The sequence below is a fragment of the Oncorhynchus mykiss genome, chromosome 16 (assembly GCF_013265735.2).
Source record: "Oncorhynchus mykiss isolate Arlee chromosome 16, USDA_OmykA_1.1, whole genome shotgun sequence".
NCBI lineage: Eukaryota > Metazoa > Chordata > Actinopteri > Salmoniformes > Salmonidae > Oncorhynchus > Oncorhynchus mykiss.
Window position 1 is genome coordinate 26666726 of NC_048580.1, and position 24656 is coordinate 26691381.

Here is a 24656-nt window from a genome sequence, read left to right on the forward strand (position 1 = left end):
TTTTCCAACAATTGTTTACAGAAGGATTATTTCACTTATAATTCACTATATCACAATTACAGTGGGTCAGAAGTTTACAGACACTAAATTGACTGTGCCTTTTAAACAGCTTGGAAAATTCAAGAAAAAAATGTAATGGCTTTTGAAGTTTCTGATAGGCTAATTGACACCACTTGAGTCAATTGGAGGTGTACCTGTGGATGTATTTCAAGGCCTACCTTCAAACTCAGTGCCTCTTTGCTTAACATCATGGGAAAATCAAAAGAAATTAGCGAAGACCTCAGAGCAATTTCCTAACGCCTGAAGGTACAACGTTCATCTGTACAAACAGTAGCATGCAAGTATAAACACCATGGGACCACGCAGCCATCATACCACTCAGGAAGGAGACACATTCTGTCTCCTAGAGATGAACGTACTTTGGTGCGAAAAGTGCAAATCAATCCCAGATCAACAGCAAAAGACCTTGTGAAGATGCTGGAGGAAACAGGTACAACAGTATCTATATCCACAGTAAAACGAGTCCTATGACTCGACATAACTTGAAAGGTCGCTCAGCAAGGAAGAAGCCACTGCTCCAAAACTGCCATAAAAAAGCCAGACTACGGTTTGCAACTGCACATGGGGACAAAGATCGTACTTTTTGGAGAAATGTCCTCTGGTCTGATGAAACAAAAATTTAACTGTTTGGCCATAATGACCATTGTTATGTTTGGAGGAAAAAGGGGGAGGCTTGCAAGCCGAAGAACACCATCCCAACCGTGAAGCACGGGGGTGGCCGCATCATGATGTGTTGGTACTTTGCTGCAGGAGGGACTGGTGCACAAAATAGATGGCATCATGAGGCAAGAAAATTATGTGGATATATTGAAGCAACATCTCAAGACATCAGTCAGGAAGTTAAAGCTTGGTCGCAAATGCCTCTGCCTGTGGAGTAAGAAGAAACCTGTCAACTTGGACTGCCTTTTGAATCATGGTGTGGATCATCCTGCCTCTGTCTTTGCATTGACAATCCCTGTCCCATCACCTGTTGTCCTTTACGTAGTCCGGGGAGAATGTCACTTCGCACCGATTTCATGTCGGTTGTAAGGTCCTCTATTATTTTCACGAGCCGCTCATCACATTAAGTGGTTGCAGCACCTGAGCCTGGCACAAGGGGTTAGATGTGGCAGACATGTTAACCATTAGACTTGGGGAGTTCAAATGCATTTTCTTCTGTGCTCGCGCCCAGCAATTACAAATGCCTGTTTCAGAGTAACAGCCCCATGTTCGTGGCGTGTAAGCCTGAAGCACTGGGTACAGTCCAGCTTCAAAACGTTTCATTTGGATGGCAGCATCATTGTAGCCTGGAAAAGCTTCCTGTGTTAGACGTGTGATTTCAGCTGCATACACCTCTAATGCTGATCTTGGGAGTCTGGGCCTAATATTTAACAAAGCTCTGAAAAGGAGTATTGCTTTCCACCAAAAACATCACTCCACTTTTCCATAGTCCAATTCAATTGCTTGTTGCAGGGAAATCCAACAAGACAGTGCATCATCACTCAGTTTAGTTGGAAGACTTGTGGCTAAACAATTGTCTGTTGTGCCAGCACAAGCTTTGACAGCTAATTCCCAAACGTTTTTTCCTTTGAGTAAAACTCTCCTTGTCCTTTCCATCGCCATGAAATGGTGGGGGCAGATCCACTTTGTAATGTAGCATGTTGTTAACAGTGGGATGCGCCGGGTACCAGGCAGTACTCACAGGGGCTCCAGTGGTTTCTGCTCGTCCCTCGGGTCCTCTCAGCGGTGCAACGACGTCCTCGCGCACCTCCTCAGAGTCCGACGTTCTCGTTTTAGCTGTTTGGTCCGTTTGTTATTCCACTCACTTGTATTTGTATAGTCTGTTTGTTAGTTTGTTTAGTTTTATTGTTATTGGTCATGAATAGCAAGCTTCACAGCAGAGACTCATTCATTCATATTCCATTTGCTAACTAGGTCAATGCTTTAGTAGGTAGCTATTGATGCAAAACAGCATAAAAGTCTGTAATTCCTAACAGAACCCACTGTCACCAACTATGTAAAGGCATGGATATAAAGATGAGCCGAACAACTTCTGTCGTCAATGATTCATATTTAATTTCCAACTGCTAGTTCCACATAAAACATGTCATACATCAAAAGGCTAGTTCAAAGACAGCCTGGGAACATGCATGAACTCCAATAACCTTTTCCCAAGACAAGTATTCTATGAAATGATTACATCCTCTCCTGGCAAGTAGACATGAACCATACATCACTTTCTACATTAGGATAACATGGCTTCATGGTTGGCCTAGCAAAACATTGAATTTGCAATGCTCCGGAGTTGAGAATATTGATAGCCTATATCCAGAGACCAAAAAGTTGAACAGGTAAACACATTTTAAAATTGCAGGAGGGGAATTGTAAATCAAACGATTAATTAACAATATTTCACAATATCACTGTACAGTTTTATCGACTTCATTGTAAACCTCAACACACACTATATCCCTTTACTCAAACATGATCACTATATCACCATTAACAATGTCACTGTGAAGGTTGGTCTACTTCATTGTACACCTCAACACACACTCTACAATGTCTCTTCAGTCATACAGTCATATTCAGATTATTTTGTAACCGGACAGACCCAAGCCTGGGTTTGCCACAGAGACAGATTGGTCCTAGATCAGTGTTGTGACACTCAGGAGGACAGAGAGCAGCAGGGTCACCAGGGAGCCAATCTGACCTGGGGCTCCACTCACTCTCTCTGATATTGGAATCGACATATCTGAGGAGAAATCAAAACAGATCAGAGATCAGTTAGTCCAAAAAATAAGAGCACTGAACAAAATAGGAATAATAATAATACATTTCATTTGTATAGCGCTTTTCATTACAGAGTTATCGCAAAGCTCTACTGAGGAAAAAAAACAATGATACAGAATAAAAACAAATACATTTAGAATCAAGGCAAGTAAAATATCAATAGTGAGCTTGGTGCTAAATACATTTAAGGGTGGGTTTTAAGACCAGTTATAGAAGTTCTGAGTGATGGAGAGAATCTCAGATGGTCAGGTGAGGGGCAAGGGAGCAGAAGGCTCGGTACCCCATAGTTTGGAGACATGTCTTGGGGACTTGAAATAGTAGAGAGTGGCTGGAGTGTAGAGTATGATGTAGTGAGGCTCAATCCATTTGAGGCTTTAAATACAAGCATGACCATTTTTAAGTTGATCCTGTAGTTGACCAGGTAGCCAGTGAAGTTGGGCGATGATTGGGGGGGTGTGGTCTGACTTCTTGGTCCTGGTCAGGACCCTGGCAGCACTGTTCTTGACTAGTTTGAGCCTCTGTAATAATTTGGCTGGGGGGCACCCAAACAGCGCATTGCCGTAGTTGATCCGAGAAACGATGTACACTACCATTCAAATGTTTGGGGTCACTTAGTAATGTCCTTGTTTTTGAAAGAAGAGCACCTTTTTGTCCATTAAAATGACATAAAATTGATCAGAAATACAGTGTAGACATTGTTAATGTTGTAAATTACTATTGTAGCTGGAAATGGCAGATTTTTTATGGAATATCTACATAGGCGTACAGAGGCCCATCATCAGCAACCATCACTCCTGTGTTCCAATGGCACTTTGTGTTAGCTAATCCAAGTTTATAATTTTAAAAGGCTAATTGATCAAAACCCTTTTGCAATTATGTTAGCACATCTGAAAACTGTTGTCCTGATTTAAAAAAAGCAATAAACCTGGCCTTCTTTAGACTAGCTGAGTATCTGGAGCATCAGCATTTGTGGGTTTGATTACAGGCTCAGAATGGCCAGAAACAAAGACCTTTCTACTGAAACTCGTTAGTCTATTCTTGTTCTGAGAAATTAAGGCTATTCCATCTGAGAAATTGTCAAGAAACTGCAGATCTCGTACAACGCTGTGTACTACTCCCTTCACAGAACAGTGCAAACTGGCTCTAACCAGAATAGAAAGACGAGTGGGAGGCCCTGGTGCACAACTGAGCAACAGGACAAGTACATTAGAGTGTCTAGTTTGAGAAACAGATGCCTCACAAGTCCTCAACTGGCAGCTTCATTAAATAGTACCCACAAAACACCAGTCTCAACATCAATAGTAAAGAGGCAACTCTGGGACGCTAGCCTTCTAGGCAGAGTTCCTCTGTCCAGTGTCTGTTCTTTTGCCCATCTTAATCTTTTATTTTTATTGGCCAGTCTGAGATATGGCTTTTTCTTTGCGATTCTGCCTAGAAGGCCAGACTGTTGTTTTGCGGGTACTATTTAATGAAGCTGCCAGTTGAGGACTTGTGAGGCATCTGTTTCTCAAACTAGACACTCTAATTAGAACGTGGTGTAGGTATGGATGAATTCCTCTGCATCTGGATGGGAGAGGGATGGTATGACCAAGGCAATTATGTTTTACATGTGCATCGATGGACAGAGAAGGATCAAACTTGACTCCTAAGTAGGAGATGACAGAGGACAGGTGGATGGCCTGGCCGTTGATTGTAAGGGAGATGTTTCCAGTACTGGTGACCTGCTTGGGTTTCCCAATAAGCATAGCCTCAGTCTTGCTACTGTTCAACTGGAGGAAGTTCTGTTTCATCCATGCCCTGATGTCCTTTAGGCAGCCGCTGAGTCTTGCTAGGGTCAGAGATGGTGTCTAGTTTTTTGTTGTAAACCTGGTTTCGTCAGTGTAGCAGTGGAAGTTAATGTTATAATATCTGACGATTTAGGGAGCATGTAAATTAAAAACAGGATAGGGACCAGCACTGACCCCTGTGACTGTAGACTCCTATGATCTGGACTCTCTAAAAAGGATGTATTGTTTCCTATGGGAGAGGTAGGAGGAGAACCAGTTCAGAACTGTTCCAGAGACAGTAGTATGCTCTCTGATAAGCCGCAGGAGGATGACGTGGTCTACGGTGTCAAAAGCAACACTGAGATCTAAGAGGAGGAGGATGCTGATCCATAATCATCAGCCATCAGTAGGTCGTTGGTAACTTTATCCAAAGCTGTTTCAGTGCCGTGCAAGAGCTGGAAGCCAGACTGGAAAACCTTGTGCAACTGCACTTTCTCCAGAACTTTTGATAGGAAGAGGGGGTTGGAGATGGACCTGTAGTTGGATAGGATGTCCTGGTCAAGTTTGGGTTTCTTCAGTAAGGGGGGGTTTTGAGAATCGATGGTACTTCTCCGGTCAGCAGGGACTTGTTGATCAGGGTGGTGACAAACATAAGCAGGCTAGATGAGCAGTTTTTGAGTAGGGGTGTAGGGAAAGGGTCAAGGGAGCAAGTGGTGGCCTTCATTTGTGAGATGATTGAATGCACAACAGCGGATGTGACTTCTGTAAAGTTGCTGAAGGGAGGGGCACGTGGGGTCCTGGCCGTCTTAGAGGCCATTATATTTGTCCTGATGGTATCAATCTTTGTCTTTAAAAAAATCTCAGAAGCGATTGCACTGCTCAGAGGAGGCTGCAGGAGAGCATGAGTTTGCAGGGTTGAAAAGGCGGTTAATGGTAGGGCTAACTTTGTCATTGTCAACCGTGGCAGAGTAGAAGGCTGATCGTGCTGCTTTTAAGGCAGCAGAGTAGCTTGCCTTGTGGTCTTTATACATCCTTCCTCAGATGTCTCTCAATCTTACTGCCATGAGTCTTCATTCTGTGCAGTTCATGAGTGAACCAAGGAGACGAGCGTTAGAATGTTACTTCACATGTTTTTTATGGGGCAAGGATGTTCAAAATATTACTCTGTGCGCTGTTATACAGATTGACCATGTCATCGAGGGCCAGCTCACAGCAGTCAAACTCAAAGGTGGGCTGCATGTGTACCTGAAAGAGGGATGAGGTTAAGTTTCCTCAGGTTGCAGAATTTAATGGTCTTTCTTTGGGCGGTAGAGAAGAGTTGGGGCGGTTACAGTGTCACAGCGTTGTGGTCAGAGATGCCTAGCTCGATGACATCCAAGTCAGAGGCAGGGACATCGCATTTTCATTGCATGTTGGTTGGTCCACTGTGCTCTGTATGGACTGTATTGGCTTGGAGTGGGTGACGTCAATTGCCTGAGGGTCAGCTTGCAGAACTGGCAAGTGGTCCTTATTGTCCAACTCCAGTGTGCATGCTGTACTGCTCGCACTGCGAGTGCACACAATAGACTTTCATTTGTGGATCAATTTCCCATGGCCTATCGTCCTCGGCATCTGCATGTTTTCCGTAGGATCCCGTATTGCATTAAGCCTGTTCTTGAGCTCCTTGCACAGAGTTGTTTTAATCTGTTCAAAACTGTGCATAATGGAGGAAAGTTGCTGCCATTTCTTAATATTTGATCCTGCCATGCTCGATGGCAACGTTCTTATCCCTTGCTTGCTAGCTAGCCAACTAGCCAGGGCTAACACAGTCACGGCCTCTGCAGAATAACAGCAAAGTACTTCCATTTGCATTTGCTTAAAACCTCTAAAAGTGGAAACTGTTGGGGGAGGGGGGTACTAACTTATGGAATTGTTTTAGGATGGTCATGGAATATTTAGCTAATATTGAATTTTAGGACTCCTTTAGGTACCCCAAAAAATATAGAACAATTACTGATTTTGGCCTTTACTACTATAGCCCATTGAAACGCATTGAATAAGACATTCATAATGGCAAAAAAATACAGTAAAAAAAGAAATGATAAGGAATAAGGTTTTGAAGTGTCTGTCCTATATCTAGGAGATACTGTATAAGAAAGCTCAGGAAATATACAGTACCAGTCAAAAGGTTTGGACACACCTACTCATTCCATTTTTTTTTATTTTTTTTACTATTTTCTACATAAAGTGAAGACATCAAAACTGTGAAATAATGCGTATTGAATAATGTAGTAACCAAAAGTGTTAAACAAATCAAAATGTATTTTATATTTGAGATTCTTCAAAGTAGCCACCCTTTGCCTTGATGACAGCTTTGCACACTCTTGATTTGTATACTGTACACTGTTTTGTTTACTACATGATTCCATATGTTATTTCATAGTTTTGATGTCTTCACTATTATTCTACAATGTAGAAAATAGTAAAAAATAAAGAAAACCCTAGAATGAGTAGGTATGTCCAAACTTTGGACTGGAACTGTATATATTATAGTTTTCTTCTACACATACTTAACCCCATATTTTTTGGGGCAAAAAAAACACCTCCATACTTCCATTCATTTGTATGGGTCACCTTCAGACGCGTCCCGTGACACTTGTGAGGTCATATAGCAAAGCGGAGTAGTCTCCCCCATAATGAGGAAGGCCGACATAGGCGGATGCGGTGGATTGAGACTCAGCCCACGCAAAAAAAAAACATGATATCGATATCTTAAATTGATGGATTTTGATGGGGATTATTTTATTATGTTACTTAGATTGACGCACGGGTGTGGCAATCAGTGGAGGCTGCTGAGGGGAGGATGGCTCATAATAATGGCTGGAACGGAGCAAATGGAATGGCATCAAAGACACGCTATAGCCATTACCACGAGCACGTGCTCCCCAAACAAGGTGCCGCCAACCTCCTGTGGCATCAATAGACTCTTAAGGATTAAGCGGTTTTCTATTGACATTCATTTGGAGACATCCATAACAATGAGCTGATGATGCCCAATTTTGCCTGGACACTCGTCGACACTGGTCATCGCTGTTAATTATCTATGCATAGTCACATCACCCCTACCTACATGTACAAATCACCTTAAATTCATGTTCATCACTCACAACGTTATGTCATCAGATGCTCCAAAAAAATATATCTCTGCAAAAACAAATCTATTGCTAGCTAGCTAGCTACATTTTTCTTTGTTGGACTTGCATCTATGCAATTTAGTTTTGTGTGGTTGTTGGTTTAGCTTTCTGTAACTTTATAGCAAATACGGTCTGCATGTGTAGACGCATATTGCGTCATGATTGCAAGGTGTCCCGATATCTTTTCCAACTGTCCCAAAATCTTTTCCAACCGTCCTGTTATCTGGTTTTAATGTGTATTCTAGAATTCCCTTCTCGCCAGTCAGAAACGAGTATTCAACAATGCTGTAAGTTATTTTCAATTTGTGCAGTTGGTACGGTATACCATAGTGTATTCTGTATAAAATATCATATTCTAAGGCCAGAAATACACAGTGGTAAATATTACCTCTGTCTTTTCCATTCAAAACCAGAGGTCCCATGGAAATGGCAGCGCTGTCGTGGAAGGACACGTCCCTGCGTCCTCTGTGGTGGTGCCCAGGGTAGCAGTGCTGCAGGACACAGAAACCAGACGGAAGACTGTATTACCATGTTTAGGCTATGGACTACTAGAGTTTCCTCCAAATGACTACTGTTTGTAAACAAGTTCAACTTATCTAGGATGATTCCAGAACATTTTTTTTACATTTAACTATAAGTGGTTGTCTTGGCTATTTGACATTAACTCACAAAAGTGAGAGGATAATCTAACATCAGCTGATTTTAGAGAAAAATGTCAAAGTTCAATTTTTTAAAAACATCAAAGGCATCAACAGGATGCTTGACTTCCGGCGTGTGTAGGGCAGCCTTGGGTAAATTAACAAATAAAATAATTTAGTTGCATTTTAAAGGGGCAATCTCCAGTTGCTACATCCATTTTAGGATTTATAAATGAATGATATGTACCCATTGATTCTTTACGAATATCACTTATTACCATTGGTTCTTTACGAATATAACTTATTAATGTCTCATGAGATTAGTTCAACTGTTCTACCCCTTCAGAACCCCAAAATATACGTTTTTGTACACCAATTTTTTTAAACAAATTAAATGTAAAAAAAACACTGTATAGCCTCAAACATGGTTAAAAATATACTTTTTATATCATGGATGGTCAGTACTCGCATCCATTGCTCTGTTTATCAATTTGAGAGTGTTTACATTTCTTCAGCCCCATCCCTCAGCTTTTTACCGAAATAGTGGCAGGGCAAACACTTTGATATTGTTTCAACTGCGGATTGCCACTTTAACGTAAAGCTTTGAGCTTGCCTGGTACAATGGAATCAACAATGGAATAGTCGCAAAAGAGCAAACCACACACATCTGCCACTCCAGACAGGCTCAATTAAAAATGCCCAAAGTATTTGAAAGTAAACAAATACTCTTTTAACCCTGGGACCTGTTTCATTTGTGCCTTACACAATGTTTTCAAACGTTTTGCAAAATGAACATGGCCCAGGTGTGTTGGGGAGGGGAGGAGACTCACAGTGGTGCAGTCGTTGAGGTGCAGCAGGCACAGGTGGACCTGGCAGTGCAGGAAGACACTGGAGGAGTTCCTGGTGAAGGTGAACATCCGGAAGGAGAAGTGGGCCGATGTGGAGACGCCATTTTGGATAAGCTCCACCGTGCTGTCCTCAGGGTTAGGGCACCTGGAGTAAACAAGGAAGCAGGGGAGGAAATGGGAGGAGGAAGTGAAGGAGGAAGTAAATGATAAGTTATGCTGTTATTTTTGCTTTCTAAATGAAATGTCATTTTGGTGATTACATGTGATTACATTAGGATGGTTTAACAGTCAAGCATTTATCAATATCTCAACTATTTTGTTCCATCAAGTGTAGTTTCCTTGTTAGATAAATACAATTTTAGTTGACCAGGAAATGACAACCTGTTTAACTGCGCGGTTGTTTTGGACCTGGTACCAATTGCTAGCGTCATTTTAAGATGTCTGGCTTGAAAATCAGCAAGCCACTACCCAAACTAGATCAAACTAGACTCTGGCCAAGTCACATCATGTGATATTCTACTGCGATCTAGTGGATGAATTGAGAATCAGACATGAGATCTGATTACATCAGCGAAAAGGTTATGACTAAAGCTTTCTCATCACATGTATATAATTCCTGTAAGGCGAAAATGAAAGCATGGGACGTTGCACAAGTCCCGCACTTTTAAAATGGCTGTGTTCCCATTGGAATTTGTGCATGTTAAGAGCGTCACCCATAGCTGCAAGAAGTAGTTTGTCAGGGGGTGGGGGGTTGGGTTGCTGAGAATGTTTTGTTCAATTCTGATTATTCAGGACCCCTACTTCCCGTAGCTATGGCGCCATTTTCCCGTAGCTATGGCGTAGCTAAGTTATGACCATTTTTGTTTAGTTTTGATCCTTTTGGAATGGTAATTGGTGTCATTTTTATATCAAACCTACACTTTCAAATCTCTTATTTCCATCATGGGGACAATTTGTGGCTCTGAACATGCTAACATTTCCCTGGTAAACATAATGTCTCCATACTCTCTAGCAATAAGATTCCAGCGGACGGCGTAGTTTGGGTCGTTCACAGGCGTGGCCCAACAGGAGTCCAGCACAGTAGAGATCTGATGACCGTCCACTCCGTCCACCTGCACGGCCACATAGATCTGCTGGTCAATCTCCACGTTGATGTGAGAACCAGATAACGGGTAGCGGAAGCCGGCATCCTGGTATGGGATCATCCGCATTTGGTAGTGGCCCTTGCCGGAAGGAAGCTTCCTGGTCACAATGCTATGGAGCAGAGGAACAAAATGTTATTCAAATAACTAGACAAAACTCAAGGGTTGAAGATTAAAAAATCCCATGACTGAAACAGAAGTCGATCTCAAACCAATTGTCTGAGGGGCCTAGTTAACCTCCCCTGCCATGTAAAAAAGTAATGACCATCATACTTTTAGGGGAAGAGTACATGTATTGTACATAAACTGTAAATTTGTTCTATTCCAGTACCCTTGCTTAGGGGGTTCCAGCTTCCTCTTCTGGGATTTTTTTTGTGTAGACGGTCTGAGTAGCTCAGTTCTGGTGACTTTAGAAGTAGTTTCTACTCTAAAATAAAATATAATTTCCACCTCCAGAAATGAGCCCAATAACATATTGGTAAAAAGCATTATTTTTATGCATGGTCTGTCTATATTATCACATATGCTATAAATACATATGCTGAAGCATGGGGTTTGTCCATATGCATTTACCCGATTGGACACAACATCCTGATTGTTAATATTATTAATTATTATTACACACTCAAAAAGTTATATATTTTTGTTGTTTCTATTACGAAGTATGTCATTGCCCTTTTAAGATGACATTGCCTCTTTAAGAGCTCTGTTGCACAGTTGCGCCTTAAAACTACAATATTGCGACCAGACCAAATTCACATAGAAATGTGAGTTATATATTTGTCATTCTCATTGAAAGCAAGTCTAAGAAGTGGTAGATCACTTTTATATGCGCTATTTCTATGCTTCTTGTTCTTAAGTTGTGTTTTTGCATCTTTTACTTTTGGTTTTGTACAGCAGCTGCAAAGAGCAGAAAATACGATATTTTTGGTTATGGGAAATATATTTCACAGCTGTTTAGATGGTACAATGATTCTCTACACAATGACTGCTTGTTTTGTCCCATAAACTGAAATTAGGCAAACTATTATAATTTTAGCAACCAGGAAATGGCAGAGTGATTTCTGCATATTGCACCGTTAAACAGGCTTGAAACTCTGGTTGTACCTGCATTTTTAAAATGATGCCACACATTTTAAGAAAACAGGAATAAATGGAAAGCTGGGATCCCCCAAAACTGCTTTCAAAACATAATTGCATAAAAAATGATTGTGCATTGACTGCTTGTCATAATACGTTTTCCTCCCTGCGGCTCTCGCAACCTGAATGAGCCTCGAGAATAATATGTATATTGCATAGAACACACAACAAGCCGACTAGGTGAATATGTCAACTATTGGGTTGTCTGATTTTGTTTAAATAATAACACTGGAAAGTTTCATCGTTAGTGATGAAATACAGGCTTTGAATTACTTTGCCAGCAGCTACAGTAGGCTACCCACCACTATTTGAGTTGAGCGCTGGGGTGGTGCGCATAATAGACTGGTTATTTCCTTTCATCTGAACATCAGTGTCAGCAACAATCATGCATTTCAGTTCACAGCGTATGCACTGAACTCACCAGAATTCTCTTCCCCGCAGTGACAGAGAACTTTAACCATTGTAAGACTATTCAGCTAATTTGTCATAATTAACGGATACTGCGAGATTCTGGCTACCGTAACTGTAGACTTCAAGTCAATGCGCTAACACTAGTCAGTACTGTCTCGCGAAACTTGTTCCGAAATACAGCGCGCAGAGACATAAAAATGGTATCCACGAGTTCATCTACTCTGGGTAAATAGAAAAATGGCCAGAATACCGCCTAAAAGGCCTAAAATAAAGGTTATTTGTATAGCACATTTTATACAGGTGAAGCGCAACCTAAATTGTTGTACATAAAAAAAGTAGTTTATAAAAGGATTATAAAAATATACTTTTAATATGAAAGGATCATTTTGATAATAGGATAACATGAGCATAAAACAGAGTTTCACGCACTGACTACAGAATATTAACAATGATATACTGTACTAGCACACATAGCACTTAAATACATCCTCCAGCGATGTTATTTACTTTTCCTGTTGAAAAGCGATATCCCAAGTATAAATACAGTACACACACTAAAGGGTAAAAAATAAAAAAATAAATGTTTTGAGCAAAATAGTTTTTTTTTTTACACAACTGCAAACTTCAAGGAATAGGGCATTCAAGGAGTTGGTCTGATGGTCAGATGTGATGTCATCAGCCTCCCACTTGCTTGAGATACAACTTGTGTCATGTCATGTCTGACCTGGACCACCTATTGATGTGTCCTTTGTTAAGTAAATAAGGTGTTACTTGAGGTGAAAAGGAGACTGGAGGAGAACTTTAATGCTAAAATCAATTCAATTCCAGTCAGCATAGGCTGTTTGAGAGGGTGCTCTGACCTCTCTAGAGGGTTGAGATCCATGGTCATGGACAAGGACTGGTAGAGGGGGTACTCGCAGCAGAAGCGCAGGTTGAGGTGCCTCGCACGGCTGATGACCCCCATCGCCCCTCCGTGGGGTTCCACCTCACCCTGGATGTAGTTCTGATAGATGAAGTGAGTCCCGTTGCTCTGCGGAGAAAAAACAAACAAAATAAGAACATTTGTCTCATTCCAAAGAGTCTCATTCCAAAACGCTCTATGTCCCTTTTCTGAAATGTTGATAAATTAGCTTATGAAAAAACAATGGTGTGTTTTTTCACTATCTAATCATGGCATGGGGTTGTTCAATGACAGACATGTATTTGTTTGATATCTATCAGAGACAAATATGCATGTTTTTTTGCAAAACGCTATATACAGTACAGTAGCTCTCTCACTCTCAGAGAAATAAGTAGTCCTGCTTGGTTTTACACAGTTAAATGTGACAAACAACAACAAAAAAATATAAATAACTGTACAAATGACACATTTGTGAAGTCAACATTAAAAACAAATCTATGCAGTAATATGAGATCTGAATGTAAAACATTTACATTTGACATTTTAGCATCTTCTCCAGAGGGACTTACAGTTAGTGCATTGATCTTAACAAAAAAACATTTGAACACACATTAAATCGATGAATTAAAAATCTGAGAATATTCATATTTTAAACACACATGAAGGTACCCATAAGCAGTCATTTGTAGTGGAAAAACCCAAATGTGAAAAACTGGTGGATGTAGAATATTATAAATAAAATCTTCACTTGATGGGCACCTACTGTATGTAAGGATTTCATAGCACATTCATAAACTACAGTATACTGCATTTATGCAGTAAGAAGTCAGCAACACTCGACAATGAAAAGTTGACAAATATTTATAATATGAATCATTATTTGGACTATGATTTGTATTTGTTGAGCCTTTTTTGAGCATGGGTTGTCTGTGAAGTGCACTATGAGACTACATAATCCCAAGTGATAATATCATGATTGAACTGTGAAAATACAGTACCATAAGAGTTGTCCCACAGAGTTGGTTGTCGTTGTCGAAGTGGAACTCCAGGCGTCCATCCCGGACAGACCCGTTGCAGGTGGAGTCAGTGAGGTGCAGGGCGTGGGGTGGGAAACCGGCTTCAAATAGCTGGCACCGGGACAGAGACATGATGCCTGAACTGCTGGAGCAAGACGTGACCGAATCTAAGGGCGGAGATGGACAAAGACCATGGATTAATCTCTAAACGTCCGTCCTCAGTTTCTCGTATCCTCTATACTCATCCTGAATTTGCACAGGAGACGTGGGTTTCGGACAACGTCGGTCACATTGGCGAAGTGCTAGGGAAGTCTCACCGTAGCTTTCGTTGTTGGGCCGATGGTGGTTCTCGTCACAGAAACAGCCGTAGACGCCGTCCTGATCCCCACACCACTCATCATCAGTACAGTCCAGATCATCACAAGGGTCCGACTCTGCTAGAGAGAGGGAGGGAGAGAAGGAGGGAGAGAGTGATAGAGAAAGAGGGGAGAGAGGGACAATTGGCAACAGTAACTACTACAGGGTTAACTAGAAATAGTATGGACAGACATTTGGAAAAGAACAGTAATGCCTACTAATTGCCAATTTCTCAATTTTTCCATTTAGACAAAATGCCCCCAAAGACACCCGGACACTCACCACACAGCAGAACCGCACGCCATTCTGGGATATCGAGACCCAGGACGGAACAGGACTCTTCATAGGCCGCCACGGCAGAACACAGCATCCCATTGGCTGGAGTGTATAAGCAAAGGTCGTAGACACAGGAAGTGAAGTAGGGCTGGGGGTCAGAGTGCAGGTGGCAGGCGCTGAAGGGGCCGGTAGTGTTGGTGATGATGCTACACAGGTCCGTGTATTCCACAATGAAGGGACAGTCGTCTCCGCCGCCTCTGTTATCAGAAGCCCCACATCTGGAAAAGGACACGTAGAAGAGTTAGTTAGTTATTTACCTGGTGAGTGAGTGGCTACATTACGATTCTGTACCCTTCTCCGACTAGTGTGAAGAATATGGTTGAAACTCCCTCCAGCCATGCTTGGACCAATCCAATGGTTTTAAATACATGAGGGCGAGTGAACGAGACCACACTTCTGGAGAAGGGTAGAGAGTCGGAAGGCAGTGAGTGAGTGAGTGAGTCAGTGAGTGAGTGAGTGAGTATAGCATAGCACTTTTATCTGTTAGGAAATAACGAAAACATTGCAAGGGAATAACAGTCACTGTACAATCATCTAATCCCTTGTGTTTCCGTTATTGATGAAAGTATGTATTTTCATTCTGCTAAAAACTTTGCTTCTGAATCATCTTCTTGTGTTTTTTTATGAAATTATACATTCTATGGCATATTTTGAATAAACTGAATTTCAATAGAGGTTGTTTCCCCAGAAGCCTTAGTTGTTTCAAAGCCTGACAACAACAGCAGCAGCAGCTCACCCTGGCCGGCTAGTGTCTGCCTTCCAACCGTCACCAAAGTCATAGTCACTCCGCGCCGGCGTGCCATTGGGCAGGACTTTGTCATCTTCCGGGTCACCGTTGAGGTTGCCACACATCCCGCACACTGCACCGTGGTGGCTCCGGCCCAGCCTGACCATCAGGGTGCTACGGCCGTCGAACTGGACCGTCAGGTCACTGGAGTTGAGCATCACGAAGCCCCGCTCCCGCACCACTCCGGCAATAGAGCCGATGGAGGAGGGGATAGAGACCTCACTCCCGTCCACCTGACCGAGAAAAAAGGGGGAATGTCGGAAAGAGATTTGAGGTTATTGGAAAAGACCTCAGGCCTAAACTTGACTAGTTTGATAGAGGACAGTGGACGACAAAGAGACCTCAAGAAGCTTTTGTCCTTGTAAGCAAGAAAATAAGTATTTGTAGGTAGTGTGAACAAAGCAAAAGCAATGAGGACAAAAACTTGTTGTTGGGGAAGGCTAGGCGACTACCATCTTGAAGGGCTCTATAATAAAAGTCTCATATCATTGCTAAAAACTGACAGATTTGTCACATTTGCATCAACTTTAAAAGTGTTATTTGGATTTTAGTGCATTTACCATCACGCTCTGGCTCTGTCCAATGGAGACATGGGTCTCCTCCCCTCCATGGGACAGCCACACATCCACCAGCGACACAAACGAGACAAGGTTGTTGCCACGGTGACGGTTGGTGGCCACCACACGGAACGTGAGGCCATTAATGGAGTGGTTGGAACAGGTCCTAGCGATGTCATAGGAGCAGGTGCCCTGGAAATGGGCCACGGCCCCGTCAAAAGTGATGTAATGGGGGTCGCCCCAGACCGTGCAAGTGGACAAGGCGCTGAAGCAGCCCAGGCGGCCATTTTTTATGGCGCACTCCTGGTTGGGGGTGCAGGATGCGGCAGAGCAGCGGAGGTCATTTGGGGCGTAGCACTCACAGTGTCGTGAGCAGCCTTGGGTCCAGAAAGACTCACTAACCTGAAGTACAAAAAAACAGTGTGGATGTGTTACAAAATATAATTTAATAATAATAATAATAATAATAAATATAATTGATTTCTGAATACATTTTCTACTGTAATATTGTCTTAATATTTTACCATGACTAGAGTGTTGGTACATTATTTCAAAAAGCACTGCAATGCAAATCCATCTGTCCCCTGAGTTTAGCAGAGTTGATATGAGAAAATATGACGATAAGAATGATAGAATCAGAATGGTTTGTTCCATTTCCGATTAATTTCCGATGAACCCGTTGCAACCTTTCTCTCTCCTTCTGCATCAATGGGAAGTGGTTTGTATTTTCCAGCTCTGCTAATCCTGTCATAAAAATGATGTAATTATCACTACAGAGTAGTGAAATATGTTCCTTGTCAACTTTATTAATATTTATTGTACCATCTACATTGGGAATTCCCTGTGTTTAGAATGTCATCTTTGTACTCGAGCTCAATGGAATGTTCACCTTAGTCTGAGCACGAGCTGCTAACTCTTGTGTTGTTTTTAGCATTTGCTGCAGCATAGAGTGCTATGCAACTTAGCATGTTCGTATATTAGCTATGCTGTAAGCTATTTCCTTTGGGAAAACGAGCAGTCATTGTATTCTCACTGGTCAGACACTGACTGAGGGTTATATGACTTTACCATCCAACAGGCACGGATGCAGTTGAGACACTGAACTGAAAGCCTGCTTATGCAGGCATGGTACTTTTTCTATTACACTGAGTGTACAAAACATTAGGAGCACCTGCTCTTTTCATGACATAGACGGACCGGGTGAATCCAGGTGAAAGCTATGATCCCTTATTGATGTCACTTGTTAAATCCACTTCAATCAGTGTAGATGAAGGGAGACAGGTTAAAAAGGTATTTTTAAGCCTTGAAACAATTGAGACATAGATTGTGTGTGTGTGCCATTCAGAGGGTGAATGGGCAAAACAAAATATTTAAGTGTCTTTGAACGCGGTATGGTGGTACCGTACGCGGTATACCGTACGCGGTATGGTGGTACCGTACGCGGTATGGTGCGCACCGGTTTGAGTGTGTTAAGAAATGCAATGCTGCTCGGGTTTTCCACACTCAATAGTTTCCCGTGTGTATAAAGAATGTCCCGCCACCCAAAGGACATCCAGCCACCTTGACACAACTGTGGGACACATTGGAGTCAATATCAGCCTGCATCCCTGTGGAACGGTTTTGACACCTTGTAGAGGGCCATGCCTTGACGAATTGAGGCTGTTCTGAGGGCAAAAGGGGGTGCAAATCAATATTAGTACGGTGTATCTAATGTTTTGTACACTCAGTATATATGGTGTATGTAATTTGTGGTGCCACGCACACATTGCATGTGCACAATTATTTACTTGATCTTGACTTCTGCTCTAATGGGAGAATGTTCCAGATGTAGTTGAGACACAATGAACTGAAAGAACGTTGTTTCATGTTTCTCTAACTCAATATGCAGGCGGGAAAAACTCTGATCCGTCGAGAAAGTCTTTGCGGTGTCACCCTTGATCCTTTACTCTGCATACAACACAGAGCGAAACCTATTCCCCTGGCATAAACTATGAGATGAGTAGCTCACATCGTAGTAGAAGCCATCGTACTGGCAGCCACAGCTCTCTACGGGGACACAGTGCCTCCCGCTCCTGAGGTAACCGTTGTCACAGAAGCATCCCTCGGTGCAGCTCTGCTCGCAGCTGGCATCAATGCTGCTGACACAGGTGTGCCCACAGTCTGATCCACAGAGCTCATAGTGGCTATTTGCTGGGCACTCAATATCTGCACATGCAGAGAGAGAGAGAGAGAGAATGAGAAAATCACCTGGAGACTACGTAAAGCCTTAGTCGTACAGTTGCAATCACTGAAAAGGTTTCCACACTGCGTGATGTTGACAAAACAATTGTTACAATGCGTGTTTAACTGCACCACCAGCAGTTTCTCTTAAGTGTTGGAGCTTATGTGATACTTTATTGTCCCCAATGTACATTCGATAAATACCAGACATTCTACAAATTTGATCATGTGAAAGCTTCACAACTTGAGACGTTGTTATTAAAACTCACGGGGCTGTCTTTAGAATGCAATCAAACTTGCAATTGTGCATGAAGTACATTCTTCAGAGAAAAAAAAAACTACATGAAACTGTATGAGGCTTTTCACTCTAAATAAAATGCAGAATGACGTATATACAGTACTGTATGAGGTCTTGGGTCTTACCATATTACCACAAAGATTACACCACAGAATATGTTAGGTCCTATCTACCAATCTAAAGTGAAGACAATTTGTCACTCACTACAGGTGGTGTTCTGTCTCCAGGGGTAGATCCTGACGTTGGTTGACTGACAGGTGCTCACATACGTCTGGATAGCCCTGCAAAGAACATCCTGCTCTCTGTTCCCCGACAGACACACGTCAAACACGCAGTCGCGGAAGTAGGGCTCGGGGTCCACCTGGCCGTGGCAGAAGCTCAGGGGTCCCTCAACGTCCTTGATGACCTCACACCGGGCGCGGGCGGGACTCGGGTTGTGGCATTGTGGACAGGAGGCTCCGCAGCCATCGCTGCAGGTGTAGTTGCCCTCCACCTTCCAAGAATTCCCAAACTGGGAGGGAGTGGACGCCAGCGTTCCGGAGGGGGTGAGGAAGTCGTCGTTGCGATTGCCATTAAAGTTTCCGCACAAGCCGCACGTCATTCCGCTGTTGTAATGATAATAGTGATACAGTGAATTACAGATATAAGAACCAACTGTTTAAAGCGGTTAAAAACGAACATTTCCATTGTTAGGTTTTATTACGTACTTTAGGCAGAGTTGGGGTCAATTTAGTTTTCTGAATTGAAAACTAAATTGACCACAACCCTGACATCAGAATTTTAAACATCAATCCGTTTATTACATCCATCAATTTTACATTCGCCACCACTACCACCAATGTGTACCTAACACACACCTGTAGTTGGAGGGGACAGAGATAGACACCACACTCGAGCCGTCGTAACTGACACTCAGGCCGAAATCGGAGTTGACAAACGTGCGGAGTCCACTCGCGTAGATGGACACCCGTCCACCATGCAAAAGGATAGGCAGGTTGCTGGTCACTCCATCAATCTGAAAAGACAATTGAAGTAATCAGTCTTTCGACATTGTTTACAATGTGGCATAACAGCAATAGTATTTCTCAATGTTGTTCATCATCATCATCATCTCTGGTATTTGTCAAATAGATGATGAATGTAATCAACAGAAATGTGGTAGATAACGTTTGTATTCCCCATGGCCATCATAACACCTGAAGTGAATACCGTCAATTATCTTCATCATGCCTTTGTTCAAGTATTTCCGCTGTTCTGCTAGTCTGGGTAAAAAGACATGGTACTCTTTCAAAAAAAGAAGATAAAACAAAAAAAATGGTCCGCAACTTTGACATGTTTCAGTTCATAGTACTATCTGTTGAAAAAGCTGGTGCGTTTCGGAAAAAAGGAGTACCACAAACTGAAAAATGTAATTTGACATAGTCTTTATCAAAGCTTGTTACCTTACCTCAACCACTCCATGCCTCTCCCTGGAAATGTGCACCCAGTGGCCCCACACATTGACAAACACCTCGGCTGTGATGGAAACTGTCAACCCGTTCCATGGCTCATTCCTGGCCTCCACCAGAAAATGCTGCAACCCTCTTGTGGTGTTACCACACAGGGTTGCTAGGACGTAGCGGCAGGTGCCCTGGAAATCAAATGCCCCTCCATCAAATGTGAGGTAGTGGGGGTCTCCAGAGGCGGAGCAGGTGCCATGGGGGTTGGGGTGGCACCCGTACTCACCCTCCACCACACGGCAGGACTCCTGGGGGTTGCAGGCATATGGGGTGCAGCGGACTGCTCCAGTGGTGCCGTTACAGGTGCACAGGCTCTGGCACTCCCCACCTTCCCAGAAGCGCTCACCGCCTTGGAGGTAGCGTCCCTGGTGGTGGCATCCGCAGGCCACTGGCGGAACGCATTGATTGGCGCTGAGTAGGTAGCCATCATTGCACTGGCATCCTTCCTGGCACGCAGTGACACAGAGGAAGGGGAAGGAGAGGCTAGGGCAGGAGGCGGGACAGGAAGTGCCACACAGCTCGTAGTGGCTGTTGGGGGGACAGGTTTGTTCTGAGGGGGAAAAAAACGTGGATTTCATTGAAGAACCCTTTCAGACACAACACTAACATAATACCATTAATAGGCTATAAAGCTGAACCATATCATGATTGCACACATGTATCATAGCTGAATCTCAAACCAAACACTTTGTCCCTAAGCCCTTTATAGGATTGGCCACTTGCTGTTGTGTACTATAGTGATCACTCAAGTCTGAAATTGTTTTTGCCAAAATTTGCATCAATATTCAAAAATTCTAAAACCATTTGCGAGCAGTCTTTCACAACCTGTCTTGGGGCATGACTCACTTGCCATGAAACACGGGCACTGGAGACTTGAGGCAGACACATACTCCGATAGACAGTGACAAACTTGTAAAAACAACATCTCTACTCCTGCACAAAATAAGTGCAAGCATTGTATAACAGTTGCCAGTGATTTCATCAGCTGGTTTTAGCTTGTTGTAGCCTGCTGCTAGCTAGATTCACTGACAAACACAGGGATGGAATTTGAACTAGCGCTAGCTAAAGATGTTAGGCATTGCACTGATAAAAGGGCAGAGTAAGCTGTTTGCTAATTCATTAAAAAAAATGTTCATTGTGATAAAATAATGTTAATACAGTAGCTAGGTAACTAGCTAGTTTGCTTATGGAATGAGCATTGTATTTAATACAGGGGTTAAAGCAACGAACAAAAAAAATTATATGACAGAAACTTAAGTCGATCTCAGATTGATCATCGGAGGCCAACTCACGCAATTGAAGGTGTAGAGAAAAGAATGTGGTAGCACTGGAAAACTGCTTTGAAACGCATTTTCCCTTGATAGCATTAAGAATTGTTGTGCATTGACTGCTTGTCAGAATACATGTTTCCCTCTCGCAACTTGAATGCACCTCGAGAGGAATATTTATCTCACATAGCTTGTTATTGTGTGTTCTGACTAGGTAAATAGGTAAACTATCCTACTATGGGGTTGTCTAACAACATTACATGGCGCTGGAAAGTTTCATCCTGAGTAATAAACTTTAGGCTTTGAATTACTTTGCCAAGAGCTACAGTACACTGCTGTTTGATTTGAGCGCATTATAGACTATCGTTATGAAGTATTCCCTTCTTCTGAACATAGGAGTGTAAGCAACAATCATGCATGTCAGTTCAGCGCAAATCTTTCGTAGAACAGACATGCTTCTGTATTAGGCTGTCATCTCCAAATCCAATCCCCCTGAGATCGTTTTTTACGATCAGTGTAGATCCGCAATAAAACAACCTCTCCAGAATCTATATGACAGAAATCCGTCACAGTGACAGGGAACTTTAACCCCCTGATTTAGTGTTGCACTAGCTGGTTGGAAGGTTTCATATGAAGTGGCTGGCTCAAGCTTAGCTAACACGTTAATAATAGACAAGCTTCAGAAACATGAAACTCCTTAGCTGGATTTAAAATTGCGCGACTGAGACCTCCTCCAAATCAAAGTTCAAAATTAATTACAGATTTCTTGATTTATTCAGACTATTTTTGAGGGTGACGTAGTAATAACTGTTGTTGCTAGTTAACATGCTAAGATTCATGGGAACAAGTTGCTACCAAGGGCACAGTCGCAATAGGATGCCAACTCGATAAATAGGCTTCCGAAGGGCGCAGGGCGCAGTGAGATTGACCTGATTGAGTCATGAATGCTCATATCGAGTGATTGTGTGATCGAAGTGCTCGTTTTGAGATTCAGGCTATATGTATTATGCCCGTCAATGCTAGTATTCTATACTTAATTATACTACACTATACTTCTTATACTATACTGGCATTGAAGGGCATAATAAGTATACATGAACCAGCTTGTGATATATGTGCATTTTAATGTAGGGGTTCAGTTGACGTGCAGCGTATGCAATAATGCTACTGGTGCTCACCACAATCAGCGACATCCCTCCAGTTTCCCACTGTGATGCCACTCTGTTGGCACGTTAGGGCGTAACCACGAAGAGCCTCACACAGGACCCCTGGGGCCCCACCCGCTTCAGTCAAATCCTCCACACACTCTTCCACCCGATCCCGTGGGCCCACCCTGCTCTGGCACAAAGAGAACGGCCCACCAGGCAAAGCCATAAGGCCACATGACTGGTCAGAATAGTAAACAGTGGTGTTCTGTCCAATTTGTGGCAGCAACCTATTTTCCGTTTCCACACAGTGCGCCGAGAGGGACCCGTCCCGCCAACTGTCTCCAAAGAGTTGCGAGTTGTTGACCAGAACACCGTTCGGGGTTCGAAAGTCATCGTGCCTGTGGCCGTTGTAGTTGCCACACAGACCACTGAGGGAGCTATTGTAGGTGCCTGGTGTGGTGACCCGGACCAAGTGAGGCCAGTCAATTTGGACGGTGACATCAAAGGAGGTGTGGATGACGATGCTGTTGACACTGCTGTGGAAGACCTGGATGTGGCCGGACTCGGTGCTAAAGGGCAATCGGATCAGCTGACCATTCACCTATGGTGGGATTCAATGGGATCAATTCGTTAGGAAATGTGGGATTTGAGATTTGACAAAAAAACTGGTTAAAGGGATTTGTAATTTGGGTGAACTATCCCTTTAAAGGAATTTAGTACATGAAGGAGAGGTTTTAAAAGCTTCTAGATTAAATCTCTCTCCCAGTAAAGTATTTAAAATATAATTGTATATATAAACTCAGCAAAAATAGAAACATCCTCTCACTGTCAACTGCGTTTATTTTCAGCAAACTTAACATGTGTAAATATTTGTATGAACGAAACAAGATTCAACAACTGAGACATAAACTGAACAAGTTCCATAGCCATGTGACTAACATAAATGGAATAATGTGTCCCTGAACAAAGGGGGGGTCAAAATCAAAAGTAACAGTCAGTATACAGTGCCTTGCGAAAGTATTCGGCCCCCTTGAACTTTGTGACCTTTTGCCACATTTCAGGCTTCAAACATAAAGATATAAAACGGTATTTTTTTGTGAAGAATCGACAACAAGTGGGACACAATCATGAAGTGGAACGACATTTATTGGATATTTCAAACTTTTTTAACAAATCAAAAACTGAAAAATTGGGCGTGCAAAATTATTCAGCCCCTTTACTTTCAGTGCAGCAAACTCTCTCCAGAAGTTCAGTGAGGATCTCTGAATGATCCAATGTTGACCTAAATGACTAATGATGATAAATACAATCCACCTGTGTGTAATCAAGTCTCCGTATAAATGCACCTGCACTGTGATAGTCTCAGAGGTCCGTTAAAAGCGCAGAGAGCATCATGAAGAACAAGGAACACACCAGGCAGGTCCGAGATACTGTTGTGAAGAAGTTTAAAGCCGGATTTGGATACAAAAAGATTTCCCAAGCTTTAAACATCCCAAGGAGCACTGTGCAAGCGATAATATTGAAATGGAAGGAGTATCAGACCACTGCAAATCTACCAAGACCTGGCCGTCCCTCTAAACTTTCAGCTCATACAAGGAGAAGACTGATCAGAGATGCAGCCAAGAGGCCCATGATCACTCTGGATGAACTGCAGAGATCTACAGCTGAGGTGGGAGACTCTGTCCATAGGACAACAATCAGTCGTATATTGCACAAATCTGGCCTTTATGGAAGAGTGGCAAGAAGAAAGACATTTCTTAAAGATATCCATAAAAAGTGTTGTTTAAAGTTTGCCACAAGCCACCTGGGAGACACACCAAACATGTGGAAGAAGGTGCTCTGGTCAGATGAAACCAAAATTGAACTTTTTGGCAACAATGCAAAACGTTATGTTTGGCGTAAAAGCAACACAGCTGAACACACCATCCCCGCTGTCAAACATGGTGGTGGCAGCATCATGGTTTGGGCCTGCTTTTCTTCAGCAGGGACAGGGAAGATGGTTAAAATTGATGGGAAGATGGATGGAGCCAAATACAGGACCATTCTGGAAGAAAACCTGATGGAGTCTGCAAAAGACCTGAGACTGGGACGGAGATTTGTCTTCCAACAAGACAATGATCCAAAACATAAAGCAAAATCTACAATGGAATGGTTCAAAAATAAACATATCCAGGTGTTAGAATGGCCAAGTCAAAGTCCAGACCTGAATCCAATCGAGAATCTGTGGAAAGAACTGAAAACTGCTGTTCACAAATGCTCTCCATCCAACCTCACTGAGCTCGAGCTGTTTTGCAAGAAGGAATGGGAAAAAATGTCAGT

The 24656-nt window shown here is 42.6% G+C and overlaps 1 protein-coding gene across 3 annotated transcripts in view; it reads right to left on the bottom strand.

Annotated features, from left to right (window-relative positions):
- Window positions 1–2095: 2095 nt before the first annotated feature.
- Window positions 2096–24656, bottom strand: part of LOC110491743 (alpha-tectorin) — a 45886-nt gene continuing 23325 nt past the window's right edge. For 2 of the 3 annotated variants that reach the window (XM_036946622.1, XM_036946624.1), the window contains 15 exons: window positions 22368–22938; window positions 19870–20471; window positions 19280–19437; window positions 18627–19027; window positions 17913–18109; window positions 15908–16306; window positions 15297–15580; window positions 14507–14778; window positions 14185–14304; window positions 13850–14034; window positions 12811–12980; window positions 10263–10511; window positions 9240–9402; window positions 8160–8262; window positions 2096–2794 (listed from right to left, as the gene is read on the bottom strand). In XM_036946622.1, coding sequence (XP_036802517.1) covers window positions 2688–2794; window positions 8160–8262; window positions 9240–9402; window positions 10263–10511; window positions 12811–12980; window positions 13850–14034; window positions 14185–14304; window positions 14507–14778; window positions 15297–15580; window positions 15908–16306; window positions 17913–18109; window positions 18627–19027; window positions 19280–19437; window positions 19870–20471; window positions 22368–22938 — 3981 coding nt within the window. In that variant the 3' untranslated portion in view covers window positions 2096–2687. The remainder of the gene's footprint in view (window positions 2795–8159; window positions 8263–9239; window positions 9403–10262; window positions 10512–12810; window positions 12981–13849; window positions 14035–14184; window positions 14305–14506; window positions 14779–15296; window positions 15581–15907; window positions 16307–17912; window positions 18110–18626; window positions 19028–19279; window positions 19438–19869; window positions 20472–22367; window positions 22939–24656) is intronic. The other variant, XM_036946623.1, reaches the window with a different exon arrangement.